The 19,389-nt window shown below is 65.6% G+C and overlaps 1 protein-coding gene across 1 annotated transcript; it reads left to right on the plus strand.

Moving 5' to 3' along the window:
• Positions 1-1,323: 1,323 nt before the first annotated feature.
• LOC135310329 (myosin-14-like) lies at positions 1,324-18,874 on the plus strand. The gene is made up of 12 exons (XM_064437594.1): positions 1,324-2,354; positions 3,518-4,119; positions 4,309-4,378; positions 5,772-5,822; positions 6,151-6,313; positions 6,631-6,759; positions 6,941-7,029; positions 10,404-10,500; positions 12,425-12,621; positions 13,841-13,949; positions 16,246-16,418; positions 18,478-18,874. Exons 2-12 carry the CDS (start codon positions 3,930-3,932, stop codon positions 18,872-18,874), a joined length of 1,665 nt encoding a protein of 554 aa, XP_064293664.1. The 5' UTR covers positions 1,324-2,354; positions 3,518-3,929.
• Positions 18,875-19,389: the final 515 nt, after the last annotated feature.

Raw genomic sequence — 19,389 nt, forward strand, 5'->3', positions numbered from 1 at the left:
CTCCCATAGATCCCCATAGGGACCCCCATAGTGCCACAATACCCTATAGACCCCATAGGGACCCCAGGGACCAGGACCCCCCATAGGGACCCATATAGTGCTATGATACACTATAGACCCCCTAGGGACCCCCAGGGACCGGGACCCCCCATAGGGACCCCCATAGTGCCATGATACCCTATAGACCCCATAGGGACCCCCAGGGGTCAGGACACCCTGCAGATCCCCATAGGGACCACCATAGTGCCACAATACCCTATAGACCCCATAGGGACCCCAGGGACCAGGACCCCCCGTAGGGACCCATATAGTGCTATGATACACTATAGACCCCCTAGGGACCCCCAGGGACCGGGACCCCCCATAGGGACCCCCATAGTGCCATGATACCCTATAGACCCCATAGGGACCCCCAGGGGTCAGGACACCCTGCAGATCCCCATAGGGACCACCATAGTGCTACAAAACCTATAGCCCCTCCTTGGGACCCCCTGGGGCTGGGACCCCCACAGATCATCATAGGTACCCCTATAGTGCTAAAATACACTATAGACCTCCATAAGGATGGCCCTGGGACTGGGACCCCACATATGGACCCCTGTAGTGCTATGGTACTATATAGACCCCCATAGGGACCGCCAGGGGCTGGGACCCCTTACAGATACCCAGAGAGAACCCCATAGCACTACAAACCCTATAGACCCCCATAGGGACCACCCCAGACCAAGACACCCCAAAAGGAACCCCACAGTGCCACGATACCCTATAGGCACCCCCACAGATCACCATATGGACCCTCATAGTGCTACGAACCCTATAGACCCCCATAGGGACCCCCCTTGCGACCGGGACCCTCCATAGGGACCCCATAGTACCACAATACCCTATAGGCCCCCATAGGGACTCACCTGGGACCAGGACTCCCCCACAGGTCCCCATTGGGAACCCCATAGTGCTACAAACCCTATAGACCCTGTAGGGACCCCCCTGGGACCAGGAACCCCCATAGGGACCCCCATAGTTCTACAATACCCTAGAGACCCTGTAGGGACCCCCCTGGGACCAGGAACCCCCATAGGGACCCCCATAGTGCTACAATATCCTATTGACCCCCATATGGACCCCCTGGGGCCAGGACCCCCCATAGATCCCCATAGGGAACCCCATAGTGCTATAATACCCTATAGACCCCATAGAGAACCCCCCTGGGACTGGGACACCCCACAGATCCCCAGCAGGTACCCCATAGGGCTCCGAGCCCTATAGACACCCATAGGGACCCCCCTGGGACCAGGACCCCCCACAGATCCCGATAGGATAGGTACCCCATAAGGCTGCAGTTCCCTACAGACTACCATAGGGGCATGATCCCCTATAGACCCATATAAGGACCCCCATAGGGTCACAGTCCTCTATAGATCCCCAGAGGGGTCCCCATAGGGGCTGGGGTCCCCATAGCAGCCAGGATCCCCTATAGATCCTGGGTGGGTTCCCCATAGGTCTGGGATCCCCTATGGAGCCCCATAGAGATCCCTGTAGAGCCTGGCTCTCCTATAGACCTGCACAGGGGCCTTCATGCTCTATAGACTTCCCCCTCTCCCAGGATCCCCCATAGGGCCTGGATTCCCCTATAGGTCCCCATAGGGCTGGGATTCCCTATAGACCCCAATAGATCCAGGATGACTTATAGATCCCCATAGGGATCTCTATAGGGCCCAGGTGCCCTGTAGGTCCCCATAGGGATCCCCACAGGGCCTGGACCCTCTGTAGACCCCTGTAGGGCCTCGACCACTTATAGATCCATGTGTTGATCCATGCAGGGTCTGGATCCCCTACAGACCCCCACAGGGCCTAGATCCCCCATAGGTCCCCCCGGGGATTCCCACAGGGCTTGGAGAACCTATAAGTGCCCATAGGGACCTCAGCATGGGGCTGTGATCCCCTGGAGATCTCCACAGGGATCCCTGTAGATGGACGCCCTATAGATTGCATAAGGCCCGGGTGATCTGGGGATCCTTACAGGAACCCTTTTCGGGCCATGATCCCCCTATAGATCGCCAGGGGGGATCACCTATAGACACCCCCCACCCCCCACCCCGGGATCCCTATAGGGCTAGCACCCTCTATAGACCCCTATAGGGATCCCCATGGGCTCAGGGATCCCCTATAGACTCCCCAGGGCCAAAGTGCCCCGCCCCTATAGCGCCCCTATAGGGGCAGCTGGTCTGCTGGTGATGTCACGGCCTGCCGGCAGTCTGCCCCCGACGTCACTTCACGCCCTGCATCCGGCAGTGACATCACTTCCTCACCCAGTGATGACATCACTGCTTGGACTGGGCCTCTCGCACAGCCTGGTAAGTCGATGATGTCACTTCCTGGGCCCTTGGTGACATCAGAGACTGACCCGTCAGGTATAACCACGCTGTTCTGTGAGTGATGTCACTTCTGCCCCATTGGTGATGTCACTTCCTGGCCCTGGCATGGCGTGACATGTTGACCCCATATTATCCATTGCCCCCGATGACATCATAGCTGTGTCAGAGCTCCGCCCTCCGCAACCCAGCACTTGCGGCTGTCCCACGTGGTGGGTGACATTGACCTGTGTTGGCCCGTGTCGGCCTGTGTTGGCCCGTGTTTGTTGACCCGTGTTGTCCCATGTTGGTCTATGTTGGCCCATGTTGACCCATGTTGGCCCCTGTTGACCCGTGTTGGCCCATGTTTGTTGACCTGTGTTGGCCCATGTTGGTCTATGTTGGCCCATGTTGACCCGTGTTGGTCCATGTTTGTTGACCCATGTTGGCCCATGATGACCTGTGTTGGCCCATGTTGGTCTATGTTGGCCCATGTTTGTTGGCCCATGTTGACCCGTGTTGGCCCCTGTTGACCCATGTTGGCCCATGTTTTTTGACCCGTGTTGGCCCATGTTGATCCGTGTTGGCCCCTGTTGGTCTGCTTTGACCCATGTTTCTTGACCCGTGTTGGCCCATGCGCTGACCCACGTTGATCCATGTTGATCTATGCTGGCCCGTGTCACTCTTTGGTGCTCCATTTTGACGTGTGTTGCCCTGTGTTGACCCCTGTTGACCCGTGTTGACCCATGTTGCCCGTGCCACTCCGTGTTGCTCCATTTTGACCCATGCAGACCTGTGTGGATGCGTGTCAACCCATGTCAATCTCTGTTGACCCACCTTGATCCAGTGTTGGCCTGTGTTGACTCATGCTTTTTTGACCTGTGTTGACCCATGTTGGCCCGTGTTGGCCTGTGTCACTCCATGTTGACCCACGTCAGTCTGTAACGACCCATGTTGACCCATGTCTGTTGATCCGTGTTGACCCACGTGCTGACCCACATTGATCCATGTTGATCCATGTTGACCCGTGTTGCTGTTGATCTCTGCTGCGCTGACTTGACCCATGTTGCTCTCCATTGGCCCACGTTGACCCGTGTTGGCCCGTGTCACTCCGTGCTTCTCCATTTTGACCCACGCTGACATCACGCTTTATCGATCACCTCAAGGACGGCCATTTCTACGACCCGACGACCCGCTGCTGCAGCTGTGACCCACCACGAAGGTCCCCCCCGCCCCCCTGGACCTTCCGCCCGATGGGGGTGTTGGTCCGTCATAGAAACCCGGCAGTGACATCACTGCTTTGCCCTCCGCTCCCGGTGACGCCGTACCCCCCCCCCATGACATCACAGCTGCTCCCACAGCCTCACCCATCCCCCTTGGCCCCTCCCTGCCTGGGCTTTCCCTCTGTGGCATCACAGCTGGCGCCGTGACGTCACAGGTGGTGGTATGACATCGCCGGCGTTCCCACCATCCAACACCCACATTCCTGGGTGCCGCGGGGAGGCGCCCGGAGGCCTGGGTGCCTCCGGCAAGGGCGGGTGGTGACGCCCAAGGGTTGGAGCCGGTGGAGCCGAACTGATGTCCCTGGACGTGTGGGTGCCCTGGGGGGTGGGCGGGCGCTGTGCCCCGTGGGTAGAGCCCGGGGGGAGGAGGTGCCCGGGCGCCCGGGTCCTCCCGTGCCCGCGGCTTGGGTGGCACAGGGAGTTCCCGGCCCCCGGGCGGACGCCGGGGTCCCACGGGCCCGGGCTCGGCATCGCCCCCGCAGCAGGTGAGGGCACCCAGGCGCCCGGGCACCCCCCCACCCTCCCCGTCCCTCCCCCCCACGGAGGGACCCCGGCACCTGAGGCCACCCGGAGCTGTCGGGGGGGGACGACGACCCAGGCATCCGGGCTGCTGCTGCTTTGGGGGAGGGGGTGGGTGTTATTGTAGGGTCTCCCCACGGTGTGTATCGTTCCAGGGCCCCCCCACTTCGTGCCATGGTGGACGAGGGGGACAAGGGACGATGCGGCCCCACCAGGCTGGTGCAGGTGGGGGGACACCCAGGCGTCTGGGGGGGGGCCCAGGCATCTGTGGGGGGGACGCCCATGCGTCTGGGGGGGGGGCCCAGGCGTCCGGGGGGGGGCCCAGGCGTCTGGGGGGGGCCCCAGGCGCTTGGTGGGGGGACCCAGGTGTCTGGGATGGGGTCCCAGGCATCCAGGGTGGGGGGACCCAGGTGTCCGGGATGGGGTCCCAGGTGTCCGGGGGGAACAGCCAGGTGTCCAGGGGGGGACCCAGGCTTTCGGGTGGGGGGACCCAGGCGTTCGGGGGGCGGGGGGGAGAACCCAGGTGTGCGGGGGGGACCCAGGTGTCCGGGGAAGCCTCAACCCCAACAGGAGGGACCCAGGGGTCTGGGGGAGGGGAGTGATCCAGGCATTTGGGGGACCCCCTAACAAGGGGACCCGGGCGTCCGGGGGGGACCCCGGCATCCAGGAAAGCCTCAACCCCAATGGGGGGGACCCAGGGGTCTGAGGGAGGGGAGGGGTCCGGGAATTTGGGGGACCCCTACCCAGGGGACCCAGATGTCCGGGGGAGACACCCAGGCATCCGTGGGGTCCCAGATGTCCGGGGAAGCCTCAAACCCAATGGGGGGGACACCTATGGGTCTGGGGGCGGGGGGGGATCCAGGCATTTGGGGGACCCCCCACCCAGGGGACCCAGGCGTCCGGGCACCCCCTCCCCCGGCCCCACTGGCCCCAGGCCAGGCCTGGGACTGGAATTAGGGCACGGGGCGGGGAAAGGGAACCCAGGCGTCCGGGAGCCCTCGCCTCCCCTCCCCCCACCGTGGGAAGGCACCCAGGCGTCCCCTCCATCCCCCCCCAGCTGTCCCCCCGAGGGGACCCAGGTGTCCCACACCCACACCCCCCCGCCATGGGGCTCTAAGGGTCCCCGGGGGGGGTTGGATGGGGTCCCAGGGGAGGGGGGGGATGGGGGAGGGTCCCAGGAGGGGATGGGGTCCCAGGGGAGGGGGGGATGGGGGAGGGTCCCGGGGGGGAGGCGGGAACGGGGGAGGGTCCCAGGGGGAGATGGGGTGGGGTCTCAGGGGAGGGGGGGGATGGGGGAGGGTCCCGGGGGGGAGGCGGGAACGGGGGAGGGTCCCAGGGGGAGATGGGGTGGGGTCTCAGGGGAGGGGGGGGGATGGGGGAGGGTCCCGGGGGGGAGGCGGGAACGGGGGAGGGTCCCAGGGGGAGATGGGGTGGGGTCTCAGGGGAGGGGGGGGATGGGGGAGGGTCCCGGGGGGGAGGCGGGAACGGGGGAGGGTCCCAGGGGGAGATGGGGTGGGGTCTCAGGGGAGGGGGGGGGGGGTGGGGGGGAGGGTCCCGGGGAGGGGGAGATGGGGGATGTCCCCCCCGCTGCCACACCCCTGGTCCCCTCCCCCACCAGGCACAGTCCCGCCAGGACCTGGAGGAGGAGCTCCGTGACCTCAGCAACCAGGTAGGCGGGCCCTTGCTGGGAGGGGCGTGGCCAGCCCCTGTCAGTCACAGCCTAGCCCCTCCCCCTCCATGGCTCTGGGACAGGCCTGTCGGGGGCAGGACTTTGGGCTGCCCTTCATCCCACTGGGTGGGGCATGGAGCTGTCCATCACCCTGGTGGGCGGAGCATGGAGCTGCCCATCAACCCTGAGGTGGGATTTGGGCTTTCCACACCCATGGGGGTGGAGCAAGGGGCTGTCAGTCATCCTTGGGGCGGGAGCTGGGACTGCCTGTGACCTGGAGGCGTGGCATGGGGCTGTCACTCATGGCCTGTTCCCACCCCCCCGGCAGGTGGCATCGCTGGGGCGGAGCCTGGCAGAGGAGCGGGGGGCGGAGCCTGGCGGCAGGCGGGGCCCTGCGGGCGCTACAGGTGGCAGTGGGCGGGGCCCAGGCCCGGGTGGGCGGAGCCTGTCGGGCACGAGACCGGGCATGTGAGCGCCTGCGCCAGCAGCAGGTGGGTGGGGCCAAGGCAGGGGCGGGGCCTGAGATGGGGCGGGGCCTCTGGCAGGGTCAGTGTCAGGGCAAGGGGTGTGGCTGAGAGGGAATATGAGAAGGTGGGGCTAAAAGGGGGTGTGGTTAGATGGGGTGTGGCCTAGGAAGAAGGTGGGGCTTTGGAGAGTGGGTGGGGCATCCAAGGGTGGGCGGGGCTTTGGCCTATATGGGGGTGGGTTCTGTGGGAGGGGTTTGTGTCTGGGCTGGGGGCCGGCCTTGCTGGCTGGGTGTGGCCTAACCACACCCAGGCACATCATCCTGACACAGCCCCTCCCCCAGGAGGCGGGACATCTGCTGTGGGCGGAGCTGGAGGCAGCACGCGCTGCCCGGGCAGGGGCGGAGCTCCGGGCGCAGGAGGCGGAGTCACAGCGCCGCACCAGGGAGGCGGAGCTGGAGCAGTTGCGACAGGTGGGCGTGGCTAAAGGTCGAGGGGCGGGGCTAAAGGGGCCGGGATGAGGGTGGGGCTATGGGAATCTGGGCGGGGCTAAAGGGTTTGGGGCTGGGCTACAGGATCAGGGGGCGGGGCTATGGAAGTGGGTGTGGTGGGCGGGGCTTACCGGGGGCGTGTCCATCCCAACCCCACCCTCAGGCAGTGGCGGTGGCCCAGCATGCCCGGCGGCGGGCGGAGCAGGAGCGCAATGACATGGCTGCCCACGTGCCCCACCCACCCAGCCCCACGTGAGTGCCTGCCCCTCCCTGGCCACGCCCACAGACCTATATATGTCCTATAGCCCCCATGTTGTGTCCCCTATAGACCCCACGGTACATCCATATAGCCCCCAAAGCATGTCCCCTAGAGACCCCATGGTCCACCCTATATAGCCCCCACAGCGTGTCTCATATAGACCCCACGGTACATCACATATAGCCCCATAGCGTGTTCCCTATAGACCCCACAGTATATCCCATATAGCCCCTACATTGTGCCCCGTATAGACCCTATGATACACCCCATATAGACCCCATAGCACGTTCCCTATAGACCCCATGGCGTGTCCCCTATAGACCCCACGGTACATCCCATGTAGTCCCCACAGCACGTCCCCTATAGACCCATGGTACATCCCATATAGCCCCCACAGCATGTCCCCTATAGACCCCATGGTACATCCCATATAGCCCCCACAGCACGTCCCCTATAGACCCATGGTACATCCCATATAGCCCCCACAGCATGTCCCCTATAGACCCCCATGGTACATCCCATATAGCCCCCACAGCATGTCCCCTATAGACCCCATGGCACATCCCATATAGCCCCCACAGGCATGTCCCCTATAGACCCCATGGCACATCCCATATAGCCCCCACAGCATGTCCCCTATAGACCCCATGGCACATCCCATATAGCCCCCACAGCATGTCCCCTATAGACCCCATGGCACATCCCATATAGCCCCCACAGCATGTCCCCTATAGACCCATGGTACATCCCATATAGCCCCCACAGCACGTCCCCTATAGACCCATGGTACATCCCATATAGCCCCCACAGCACGTCCCCTATAGACCCCATGGCACATCCCATATAGCCCCCACAGCACGTCCCCTATAGACCCATGGTACATCCCATATAGCCCCCACAGCACGTCCCCTATAGACCCCATGGCACATCCCATATAGCCCCCACAGCACGTCCCCTATAGACCCATGGTACATCCCATATAGCCCCCACAGCACGTCCCCTATAGACCCCATGGCACATCCCATATAGCCCCCACAGCATGTCCCCTATAGACCCCATGGCACATCCCATATAGCCCCCACAGCATGTCCCCTATAGACCCATGGTACATCCCATATAGCCCCCACAGCATGTCCCCTATAGACCCCATGGCACATCCCATATAGCCCCCACAGCATGTCCCCTATAGACCCATGGTACATCCCATATAGCCCCCACAGCACGTCCCCTATAGACCCATGGTACATCCCATATAGCCCCCACAGCATGTCCCCTATAGACCCCATGGCACATCCCATATAGCCCCCACAGCACGTCCCCTATAGACCCATGGTACATCCCATATAGCCCCCACAGCATGTCCCCTATAGACCCCATGGCACATCCCATATAGCCCCCACAGCACGTCCCCTATAGACCCCATGGCACATCCCATATAGCCCCCACAGCATGTCCCCTATAGACCCCATGGCACATCCCATATAGCCCCCACAGCATGTCCCCTATAGACCCCATGGCACATCCCATATAGCCCCCACAGCACGTCCCCTATAGACCCCATGGCACATCCCATATAGCCCCCACAGCACGTCCCCTAGAGACCCCATGGCACATCCCATATAGCCCCCACAGCATGTCCCCTATAGACCCCATGGTACATCCCATATAGCCCCCACAGCATGTCCCCTATAGACCCATGGTACATCCCATATAGCCCCCACAGCACGTCCCCTATAGACCCATGGTACATCCCATATAGCCCCCACAGCACGTCCCCTATAGACCCCATGGCACATCCCATATAGCCCCCACAGCACGTCCCCTATAGACCCATGGTACATCCCATATAGCCCCCACAGCATGTCCCCTATAGACCCCATGGCACATCCCATATAGCCCCCACAGCACGTCCCCTATAGACCCATGGTACATCCCATATAGCCCCCACAGCATGTCCCCTATAGACCCCATGGCACATCCCATATAGCCCCCACAGCATGTCCCCTATAGACCCATGGTACATCCCATATAGCCCCCACAGCACGTTCCCTATAGACCCATGGTACATCCCATATAGCCCCCACAGCACGTCCCCTATAGACCCATGGTACATCCCATATAGCCCCCACAGCACGTCCCCTATAGACCCATGGCACATCCCATATAGCCCCCACAGCATGTCCCCTATAGACCCCATGGCACATCCCATATAGCCCCCACAGCATGTCCCCTATAGACCCCATGGCACATCCCATATAGCCCCCACAGCATGTCCCCTATAGACCCCATGGCACATCCCATATAGCCCCCACAGCATGTCCCCTATAGACCCCATGGCACATCCCATATAGCCCCCACAGCATGTCCCCTATAGACCCCATGGCACATCCCATATAGCCCCCACAGCACGTCCCCTAGAGACCCCATGGCACATCCCATATAGCCCCCACAGCATGTCCCCTATAGACCCCATGGCACATCCCATATAGCCCCCACAGCATGTCCCCTATAGACCCCATGGCACATCCCATATAGCCCCCACAGCACGTCCCCTATAGACCCATGGTACATCCCATATAGCCCCCACAGCATGTCCCCTATAGACCCCATGGCACATCCCATATAGCCCCCACAGCATGTCCCCTATAGACCCCATGGTACATCCCATATAGCCCCCACAGCACGTCCCCTATAGACCCCATGGCACATCCCATATAGCCCCCACAGCATGTCCCCTATAGACCCATGGTACATCCCATATAGCCCCCACAGCACGTCCCCTATAGACCCCATGGTACATCCCATATAGCCCCCACAGCACGTCCCCTATAGACCCATGGTACATCCCATATAGCCCCCACAGCATGTCCCCTATAGACCCCATGGCACATCCCATATAGCCCCCACAGCATGTCCCCTATAGACCCCATGGCACATCCCATATAGCCCCCACAGCATGTCCCCTATAGACCCATGGTACATCCCATATAGCCCCCACAGCACGTCCCCTATAGACCCCATGGTACATCCCATATAGCCCCCACAGCACGTCCCCTATAGACCCATGGTACATCCCATATAGCCCCCACAGCATGTCCCCTATAGACCCCATGGCACATCCCATATAGCCCCCACAGCATGTCCCCTATAGACCCCATGGCACATCCCATATAGCCCCCACAGCACGTCCCCTATAGACCCCATGGCACATCCCATATAGCCCCCACAGCACGTCCCCTAGAGACCCCATGGTGTGTCCCCTATAGACCCCCCAGCACGGCCCCTCTAGCCCCCCTCAGTGGGTCCCCTCTAGCCCCTCAGCGTCCCCCCGCTCCCCCCGCAGCCCCTATAGCGGCTATGGGTGCAGGGGGGCCCGGGACCCCGGGGGGCTGGAGGCGGCGCTGGCAGAGCTGCGGGAGCACAACCGGGCGCTGCGGCAGCGCCTGCACCAGCGGCAGGCCCAGGTCAGGGGCGCCTATGGGGGCCATAGGGGGCACCGATGGGGGGCACCTGGGGGGGGATGGATGGGGGGCACCTCGGGGTGTAGAGGGGGCCCCGATGGGGGGGCGTGGGGCACCTAGAGGGAGATTGAGGGGGGATGGGGGGGGCTTGGGGGACACATATGTGTGGCAGGATGTATAGGGGATATATGGGGGAGGTGGGAGGAACGTATGGGGTCATGGGGGCACCTGGGGGGCACCTCTGAGGGCAGTATGGGGGTACCTATGGGGCGAACATGGGGGGGACATGGGGGCACCTGCGGGCGCAAGGGGGGGACGTATGGGGCTATGGGGGGGGGTTGTGAGGGATATAAGGGCGCCTATGGGAGATCTAAGGGGGGACGTATGGGGGCACCTATGGAACGGGGGGGGGGGATGTGAGGGTGCCTATGGGGGAACGTATGGGGGCATATGGGGGGGCACAAGGGGTCCGTGTGGAGGGGTGTGTAGGTGGACGTGTGGGGAGGGCACGGGGGCACCTATGGGGGACGTACAGCGGGATGGGTGGGGGATGTGGGGCTCCTGTGGGGACACAGGGTGCACCTGTGGGTGCTGTGGGTGCTGGGTGGGTGCTGTGGGGGCAGGCACGGGTGCTGTGGGTGCTGGGTGGATGCTGGGTGGGTGCTGTGGGGGCAGGCGTGGGTGCTGTGGGTGCTGGGTGGGTGCTGGGTGAGTGCTGTGGGGGCAGGCATGGGTGCTGTGGGTGCTGGGTGGGTGCTGGGTGGGTGCTGTGGGGGCAGGCACAGGTGCAGTGGGTGCTGGGTGGGTGCTGGGTGGGTGCTGTGGGTGCTGTGTGGGTGCTGTGTGGGTGCTGTGTGGGTGCTGTGTGGGTGCTGGGTGGGTGCTGGGTGGGTGCTGGGTGGGTGGGTGCTGTGGGTGCTGTGTGGGTGCTGTGGGTGCTGTGTGGGTGCTGTGGGTGCTGTGGGTGCTGTGGGTGCTGTGTGGGTGCTGTGGGTGCTGTGGGTGCTGTGGGTGCTGTGTGGGTGCTGTGGGTATGGCTGTGGGTGCTGTGTGGGTGATGTGTGGGTGCTGTGTGGGTGCTGTGGGTGCTGTGTGGGTGCTGTGGGTATGGCTGTGGGTGCTGGTGGGTGCTGTGTGGGTGCTGTGGGTGCTGTGTGGGTGCTGTGTGGGTGCTGTGGGTATGGCTGTGGGTGCTGTGGGTGCTGTGTGGGTGCTGTGGGTGCTGTGGGTATGGCTGTGGGTGCTGTGTGGGTGCTGTGTGGGTGCTGTGGGTGCTGTGTGGGTGCTGTGTGGGTGCTGTGTGGGTGCTGTGGGTGCTGTGGGTATGGTTGTGGGTGCTGTGTGGGTGCTGTGTGGGTGCTGTGGGTGCTGTGTGGGTGCTGTGGGTATGGCTGTGGGTGCTGGTGGGTGCTGTGTGGGTGCTGTGGGTGCTGTGTGGGTGCTGTGTGGGTGCTGTGGGTATGGCTGTGGGTGCTGTGTGGGTGCTGCGGGTGCTGTGTGGGTGCTGTGTGGGTGCTGTGTGGGTGCTGTGGGTATGGCTGTGGGTGCTGTGGGTGCTGTGGGTGCTGTGTGGGTGCTGTGGGTGCTGTGGGTGCTGGTGGGTGCTGTGTGGGTGCTGCGGGTGCTGTGTGGGTGCTGTGGGTATGGCTGTGGGTGCTGTGGGTGCTGTGGGTGCTGTGTGGGTGCTGTGGGTGCTGTGGGTGCTGGTGGGTGCTGTGTGGGTGCTGCGGGTGCTGTGTGGGTGCTGTGGGTATGGCTGTGGGTGCTGGTGGGTGCTGTGTGGGTGCTGTGTGGGTGCTGTGGGTGCTGTGGGTGCTGTGTGGGTGCTGTGGGTATGGCTGTGGGTGCTGCGGGTGCTGTGTGGGTGCAGGCGCGGGGGCCGCCGGGCTGGGTGCTGACCCCCCGCGGGTGCCACCGCCGGGTGCAGGCGGAGGAGCTGCGGCGGGCGCTGGCGGCGGCGGGGGCGCGGGCGCAGGAGGCGGCGGGGGCGCGGGCCCGGCTGGAGCAGGAGCAGCGGGTGCTGCGGGGGCGGCTGCAGCACCCCAGGGTGCTCCCGGGCCCCGCCGAGGCCGCCCTGCGCGCCCGCTGTGTCCACCTCCAGGAGCTCCTGCACCGCGAGGCCGGGTGAGCCGGGGGGCCCAGGGTGCTCTTGGGTGGCCCCAGGGTGGTCCAGGGTGCTTTAGGGTGGTCCAGGTGGCCCACGGTGGTCTTGGGTGACCCCAGGGTGGTCCCAAGGTGGCCCTGTAGTGACCCCAGGGTGGTCTTAGGTGGCCCCAGGGTGACCCAGGGTGCTTTAGAGTGGTCCAGGTGGCCCAGGGTGGTCTTGGGTGACCCCAGGGTGGTCTGAGGTGGTCCCAGGTCATGCCAGGGTAGTCCCAGGGTGGTCCAGGGTGACCCAGGGTGGTCTTAGGTGGCCCCAGGGTGGTCTTAGGTGGTCCCACTTCATCCCAGGGTAGTCCCAGGGTGGCCCAGGGTGGTCTTGGGTGGCCCCAGGGTGGTCCCAAGGTGGCCCGTGGTGACCCCATGGTGACCCCAGGGTGGTCTAAGGTGGCCCAGGGTGGTCCCAAGGTGGCCCATGGTTACCCCAGGGTGCTCTTGGGTGGCCTCAGGGTGGCCCAGGGTGCTCTTGGGTGGTCCCAGGGTGGTCTGAGATGGTCCCAGGGTGGCCCCAGGGTGGTCTTGGGTGGCCCCAGGGTGGTCGCAGGGTGGTCCCAGGGTGGCCCCAGGGTGGCCCCAGGGTGGCCCAGGGTGGTCTTGGGTGGTCCCAGGGTGGCCCAGGGTGGTCCCAGGGTGGTCCCAGGGTGGTCCCGGGGTGGTCTTGGGTGGCCCCAGGGTGGTCCCAGGGTGGCCCAGGGTGGTCCCAGGATGCTCTTGGGTGGTCCCAGGGTGGTCCCAGGGTGGTCCCAGGGTGGTCTTGGGTGGCCCCAGGGTGGTCCCAGGGTGGTCTTGGGTGGCACCAGGGTGGTCCCAGGGTGGTCTAGGGTGGTCCCAGGGTGGTCTTGGGTGGCACCAGGGTGGTCCCAGGGTGGTCCCAGGGTGGCCTAGGGTGGTCTTGGGTGGCCCCAAGTTTGTCCCAGTATTCCCAGTGTCCTCAAGGCACCCCCAATGGTTTTCCCGTGGGTGCTGCTGGATGCCATGGGGCACCCTGTGGGTGCTGCTGGATGCCGTGGGGCACCCACACATGCCATGGGGTGACAGCAGGTCCCATCGGGGCCCCTCCCCCCCCCAACCCCCCAGCGGGTGACCCGGGGGTGCCCCACGGGTGCCGGGCGCAGGCGGCAGCGGGCGCTGTGGGTCACCCCCGCGGGTGCCGTGGGGTGACGCGGGGCGCCCGTGGGTGCAGGGGGCGGGCGGCGCTGAGCCGGGCGTGGCGGGCAGCGGGACGGCGCCTGCGGGCGCTGCTGGCGGAGGCGGAGGAGCAGCGGCTGCGGGGGGAGCGCTACCGCCTGCAGGTGGGGCGACGCCACCCGTGGGTGACGGCGCGGGGCGGGGGGGGTGACGTCACGCGGGTGGCGCCCATGGGTTCCCTGGCCGGGGGCGGGGGGGGGGGAGGGTGGTGCAGAGGCGTGTCACCCCGTGTCACCCCGTGTCACCTCCGGGCCCACTCGTGTCCCCATGCCCCCCGTGTCCCCACGCCCCCCGTGTCACCCCGTGTCACCCTGTGTCACCTCCGGGCCCCCCCGTGTCCCCACGCGCCCCCCATGTCCCCACACGCCCCCTGTGTCCCCACGCCCCCCGTGTCCCCATGCCCCACCCTGTGTCCCCATGCCCCACCCCACATCCACACGCCCCGCCCCCGTGTCCCCACGCCCCCCTGTGTCCCCACGCCCCGCCCCATGCCCCACGCCCCGCCCCGTGTCCCCACGCCCCGCCCCGTGTCCCCACGCCCCCCTGTGTCCCCACGCCCCGCCCCATGTCCCCACGCCCCCCATGTCCCCACGCCCCCCCGTGTCCCCACATGCCCCCGCCATGTCCCCACGCGCCCCCCATGTCCCCACGCCCCCCATGTCCCCACGCCCCCCGTGTCCCCACGCGCCCCCCATGTCCCCACGCCCCCCATGTCCCCACGCCCCCCGTGTCCCCACGCCCCCCATGTCCCCACGCCCCCCGTGTCCCCACGCCCCCCCCATGTCCCCACGCCCCCCTGTGTCCCCACGCCCCCCATGTCCCCACGCCCCACCATGTCCCCACGCCCCCCTGTGTCCCCACGCCCCGTCCCATGTCCCCACGCCCCCCATGTCCTCACGCCCCCCCCATGTCCCCATGCCCCCCATGTCCCCACGCCCCCCCATGTCCCCACACCCCCCCGTGTCCCCACGCGCCCCCCATGTCCCCACGCCCCCCATGTCCCCACACCCCCCATGTCCCCACGCCCCACGCCATGTCCCCACACGCCCCCACGTCCCCCCATGTCCCCACGCCCCCTGTGTCCCCACGCCCCCCCGTGCCCCCACGCCCCCCATGTCCCCACGCCCCCCATGTCCCCACATGCCCCCGCCATGTCCCCACGCCCCCCGTGTCCCCACGCCCCCCGTGTCCCCACACCCCCCCATGTCCCCACACCCCATGCCGTGTCCCCACGCCCCCCCTGTCCCCACGCCCCCCCTGTCCCCATGCCCCCCCGCCCCACGCCGTGTCCCCACGCCCCACCCCATGTCCCCACGCCCCACCCCATGTCCCCACGTGCCCCCATGTCCCCACGCCCCCCATGTCCCCACGTCCCCCCATGTCCCCACGCCCCCTGTGTCCCCACACACCCCCCGTGTCCCCACGCCCCCCCACGCCCCCACGCCCCCCCACGCCCCCACGCCCCCCGTGTCCCCACGCCCCCCTGTGTCCCCACACCCCCCCATGTCCCCACGCCACCCCCGTGTCCCCACGCCCCCCCATGTCCCCACGCCCCACCCCTTGTCCCCACGCGCCCCCCCATGTCCCCACGCCCCCCATGTCCCCACACCCCCCATGTCCCCACGCGCCCCCCATGTCCCCACGCCCCCCATGTCCCCACGCCCCCCCATGTCCCCACGCCACCCCCGTGTCCCCACGCCCCCCCATGTCCCCACGCCCCACCCCTTGTCCCCACGCGCCCCCCATGTCCCCACGCCCCCCATGTCCCCACACCCCCCATGTCCCCACGCCCCACGCCATGTCCCCACATGCCCCCACGTCCCCCCATGTCCCCACGCCCCCCGTGTCCCCACGCCCCCCCGTGCCCCCACGCCCCCCATGTCCCCACACCCCCCATGTCCCCACATGCCCCCGCCATGTCCCCACGCGCCCCCCATGTCCCCACGCCCCCCATGTCCCCACACCCCCCATGTCCCCACACCCCACGCCATGTCCCCACACGCCCCCACGCCCCCCATGTCCCCATGTCCCACCCCGTGTCCCCACGCCCCCCCATGTCCCCACACCCCCCCATGTCCCCACGCCCCCCGTGTCCCCACGCCCCACGCCATGTCCCCACACGCCCCCACGTGCCCCCATGTCCCCACGCCCCCCCGTGTCCCCACGCCCCCCCCATGTCCCCACGCCCCCCGTGTCCCCACGCCCCACGCCATGTCCCCACACGCCCCCACACCCCCCATGTCCCCACGACCCCCCGTGTCCCCACGCCCCCCCCGTGCCCCCACGCCCCCCATGTCCCCACACCCCCCATGTCCCCACATGCCCCCGCCATGTCCCCCCACGCCCCCCGTGTCCCCACGCCCCCCGCCCCACGCCGCGTCCCCACGCGTGTCCCCGCAGGCGGCGGCCAGCGAGGCGTCGGGGCGGGCGCTGGGGCAGCGGGTGGCCGCGGTGGCGGCGGGGGCGGCCCGTGCCCAGGCCCAGGGCCTTCGCCTGCGCCGGGCGCTGGAGGCCGTCGGGGACGGGGCCGCCGCCACCGCGCGCCTCGTGGCCGCCCTGCGGGCCCGCCTCAGGTGGGCGCTGCCCCCCGGCCCCCCACGGGCCCCCGGAGCCCCCCGTGGTCTCCCCATAGCCCCCTGTGGGCCGCTGTGGTGCCCTGTGGCCCCCCATAGCACCCTATAGGCCCCTGTAGCCTCCTTATAGCCCCCCGTGCCTCCACCTCGACCCCTAGAGCCCCCTGTGGTCTCCTTACAGCCCCCCGTGGTCTCCCTATAGCCCCCTATGGTCTCCCTATAGCCCCCTATGGTCTTCCTATAGACCCCTATGGTCTCCTTATAGCCCCCTATGGGCCTCTGTAGTGACCAGTGGCCCCCCATAGCACCCTATAGATCCCTGTAGCCTCCTTATGGCCCCCCCCATACCTCCACCTGGGCCCCTAGAGCCCCCTATGGTCTCCTTATAGCCCCCTATGGTGTCCTCACAGCCCCCTATGGTCTCCTTATAGCCCCCTATGGGCCTCTGTGGCTCTCTGTGGTGCCCTGTGGCCCCCCAGAGCACCCTATAGGCCCCTGTAGCCTCCTTATTGCCCCCCCATACCTCCACCTCGACCCCTAGAGCCCCCTGTGGTCTCCTTACAGCCCCCCGTGGTCTCCCTGTAGCCCCCTATGGTCTCCTTACAGCCCCCTATGGGCCTCTGTGGTGCCCTGTGGCCCCCCATAGCACCCCATAGATCCCTGTAGCCTCCTTATAGCCCCCCCCATACCTCCACCTGGGCCCCTAGAGCCCCCTATGGTCTCCTTACAGCCCCCTATGGTCTCCTTACAGGCCCCTATGGGCTTCTGTGGTGCCCTGTGGGCCCCTATAGCACCCTATAGATCCCTGTAGCCTCCTTATAGACCGCCCCATACCTTCACCTGGGCCCCTAGAGACCCCTATGGTCTCCTCACAGCCGGCTATGGGCCTCTGTGGCTCTCTGTGGTGCCCTGTGGGCCCCCTATGGCACCCTATGGATCCCTGCAGCTTCCTTATAGCCCCCCATACCTCCACCTGGGGCCCTATAGCTTCCTTTATTTCACTTATAGCTCTCCTGTAGCCACCCCAAGTGCCCCTGCAGCCCCCCTATAGCACCTTATAGCCCCCCTATAGCACCTTATAGCCCCCCTGTGTCCCCCCGCAGCACCAATATACCTCCCTCTGTAACCCCCTATGGGCCACTGTCACCACCTGTGGTACCCTATAGCCTCCCACAGGCACCTATAGCCCCTCCCATAGCACCCTAGAGCTCCCTCTGCCCTTACAGCCCTCCATAGCGCCCTATAGCTCTTCTCCAGAGCACTACGCCCTCATTATAGCATCCTTCGAGTACCCTATAGCCCCTATAGGCCCCTGCAGCACCCTATAGCCCCCATAGGTCCCCGTGGACCCCCACGCCCCCCAGTACTACCCCATAGTGCTCAGAGTTCCCTACAGCAGCCTATAGCCCCCCCCCACAACCCCTGGTACCTATAGCCCCCATAGTCCCCTATGGGTCTGGGAGGGGCTGTATGGGGCCAGGGGGATTATGGGATAGTGGGGGGCTCTGGGGGGTGTATGGGGATTATGGGGGGCTCTGGGGGGTGTATGGGGGATTGTGGGGTATTATGGGATAGCGGGGGGCTCTGGGGGTGTATGGGGGATTGTGGGGGGCTCTGGGGGGTGGATGGGGGATTGTGGGGGATTATGGGATAGTGGGGGGCTCTGGGGGTGTATGGGGGATTGTGGGGGGCTCTGGGGGGTGGATGGGGGATTGTGGGGGATTATGGGATAGTGGGGGGCTCTGGGGGGTATATGGGGGATTGTGGGGGGCTCTGGGGGGTGTATGGGGGATTGTGGGGTATTATGGGATAGCGGGGGGCTCTGGGGGTGTATGGGGGATAGTGGGGGGCTCTGGGGGTGTATGGGGGATTATGGGATAGTGGGGGACTCTGGGGGATGTAGGGGGGATTATGGGGGCATCTGGAGGAGTGTATGGGGGATTATGGGGTAGTGGGGGGGTCCAGGGGGCTCTCTGGAGGGTAGTGGGGGGCTCTAGGGGCTGTATGGGGGATTGGGGGGGTCCACGGAGCCCCCCCAAACCCTCCCTGGCCACCCCAGGTGCGACCCACTGACGCTGTCCCGCACGGTGCGGCGCATGCTGCGGGACGAGGGCGAGGACAGCGAGGACAGCGAGGACAGCGGGGACAGCGGGTCCCCCCCCCTGCATCCCCAGGGAGCCCCTCGAAACCGCCCCCGCCTCCAGGGGCGGCCTCGAAACTGCCCCCAAGGACCCCCCCCAAAAGGCTGCTGGTCCTGGGGGTGGCCTGGAAACCACCCCCGGCCCCGGGGGGACCCTCAAAAACGCCGCTGGGGACCAGCCCTGAGGGTGCTTTCGGGCCCGGGGAGACCCTGGAAACTGCCCCCAGGGACCCCACCCCTAAGTAGGGTGGGGCTTATCAGGGCAGGGCTTATTGGGGCGGGGCTTATTGGGGCGGGGCTTGCCCATACTCATTAAAGTGCCTTTAAAATGGATCCACCCTTGAGTAGCTGCAAAAAGAGTGGGGGGTTCAAAACACCCCCAGAGCCCATGTTGGGGGGAGCCTTGAAACTCTCCCCAAAACACTATTTTTTAGGAGGGGGGACTTGAGAGCCTCCCCAAGCCCCTGTTGGGGGGACCCCTCCCTCCCGAACCGCATTTGGGGGGACCCCTCCCTCCCGAACCGCATTTGGGGGGTGTGTGTCACAAAATAGTCCAGGTTTAGGGGGGGTTGAAATACCCCAAAACCTTGTCAGGGGGACCTGGAAACCTTCTTTACTCCAATTTGGGGAAGTCTCAATCCCCCCCAACCCCTTATTCAGTGGCCGTATGGGGGGGAGGGCCTTGAAACACCCCAAAACTTGGGGGGGGGGCTTAAAACATCCTAAAACCTGGGGAGGCCGTGAATCACCCCAAAACCTGGGGGGAGCTTGAAATGCCCCAAAATGGGGATGGGGCTTAAAGCACCCTAAAACTTAAGGGGGGATTCCTTG

This window comes from Phalacrocorax carbo, chromosome 33 (assembly GCF_963921805.1).
Source record: "Phalacrocorax carbo chromosome 33, bPhaCar2.1, whole genome shotgun sequence".
NCBI lineage: Eukaryota > Metazoa > Chordata > Aves > Suliformes > Phalacrocoracidae > Phalacrocorax > Phalacrocorax carbo.

Coding starts and splice junctions, on each gene's coding strand:
- LOC135310329 (XM_064437594.1), top strand. CDS start 3,930: ATGTCCCTGGACGTGTGGGTGCCCTGGGGGGTGGGCGGGCGCTGTGCC. Junction 5,823..6,150: donor TCCGTGACCTCAGCAACCAG/GTAGGCGGGCCC, acceptor CCCCCCCGGCAG/GTGGCATCGCTGGGGCGGAG. Junction 13,950..16,245: donor GGGAGCGCTACCGCCTGCAG/GTGGGGCGACGC, acceptor GTGTCCCCGCAG/GCGGCGGCCAGCGAGGCGTC.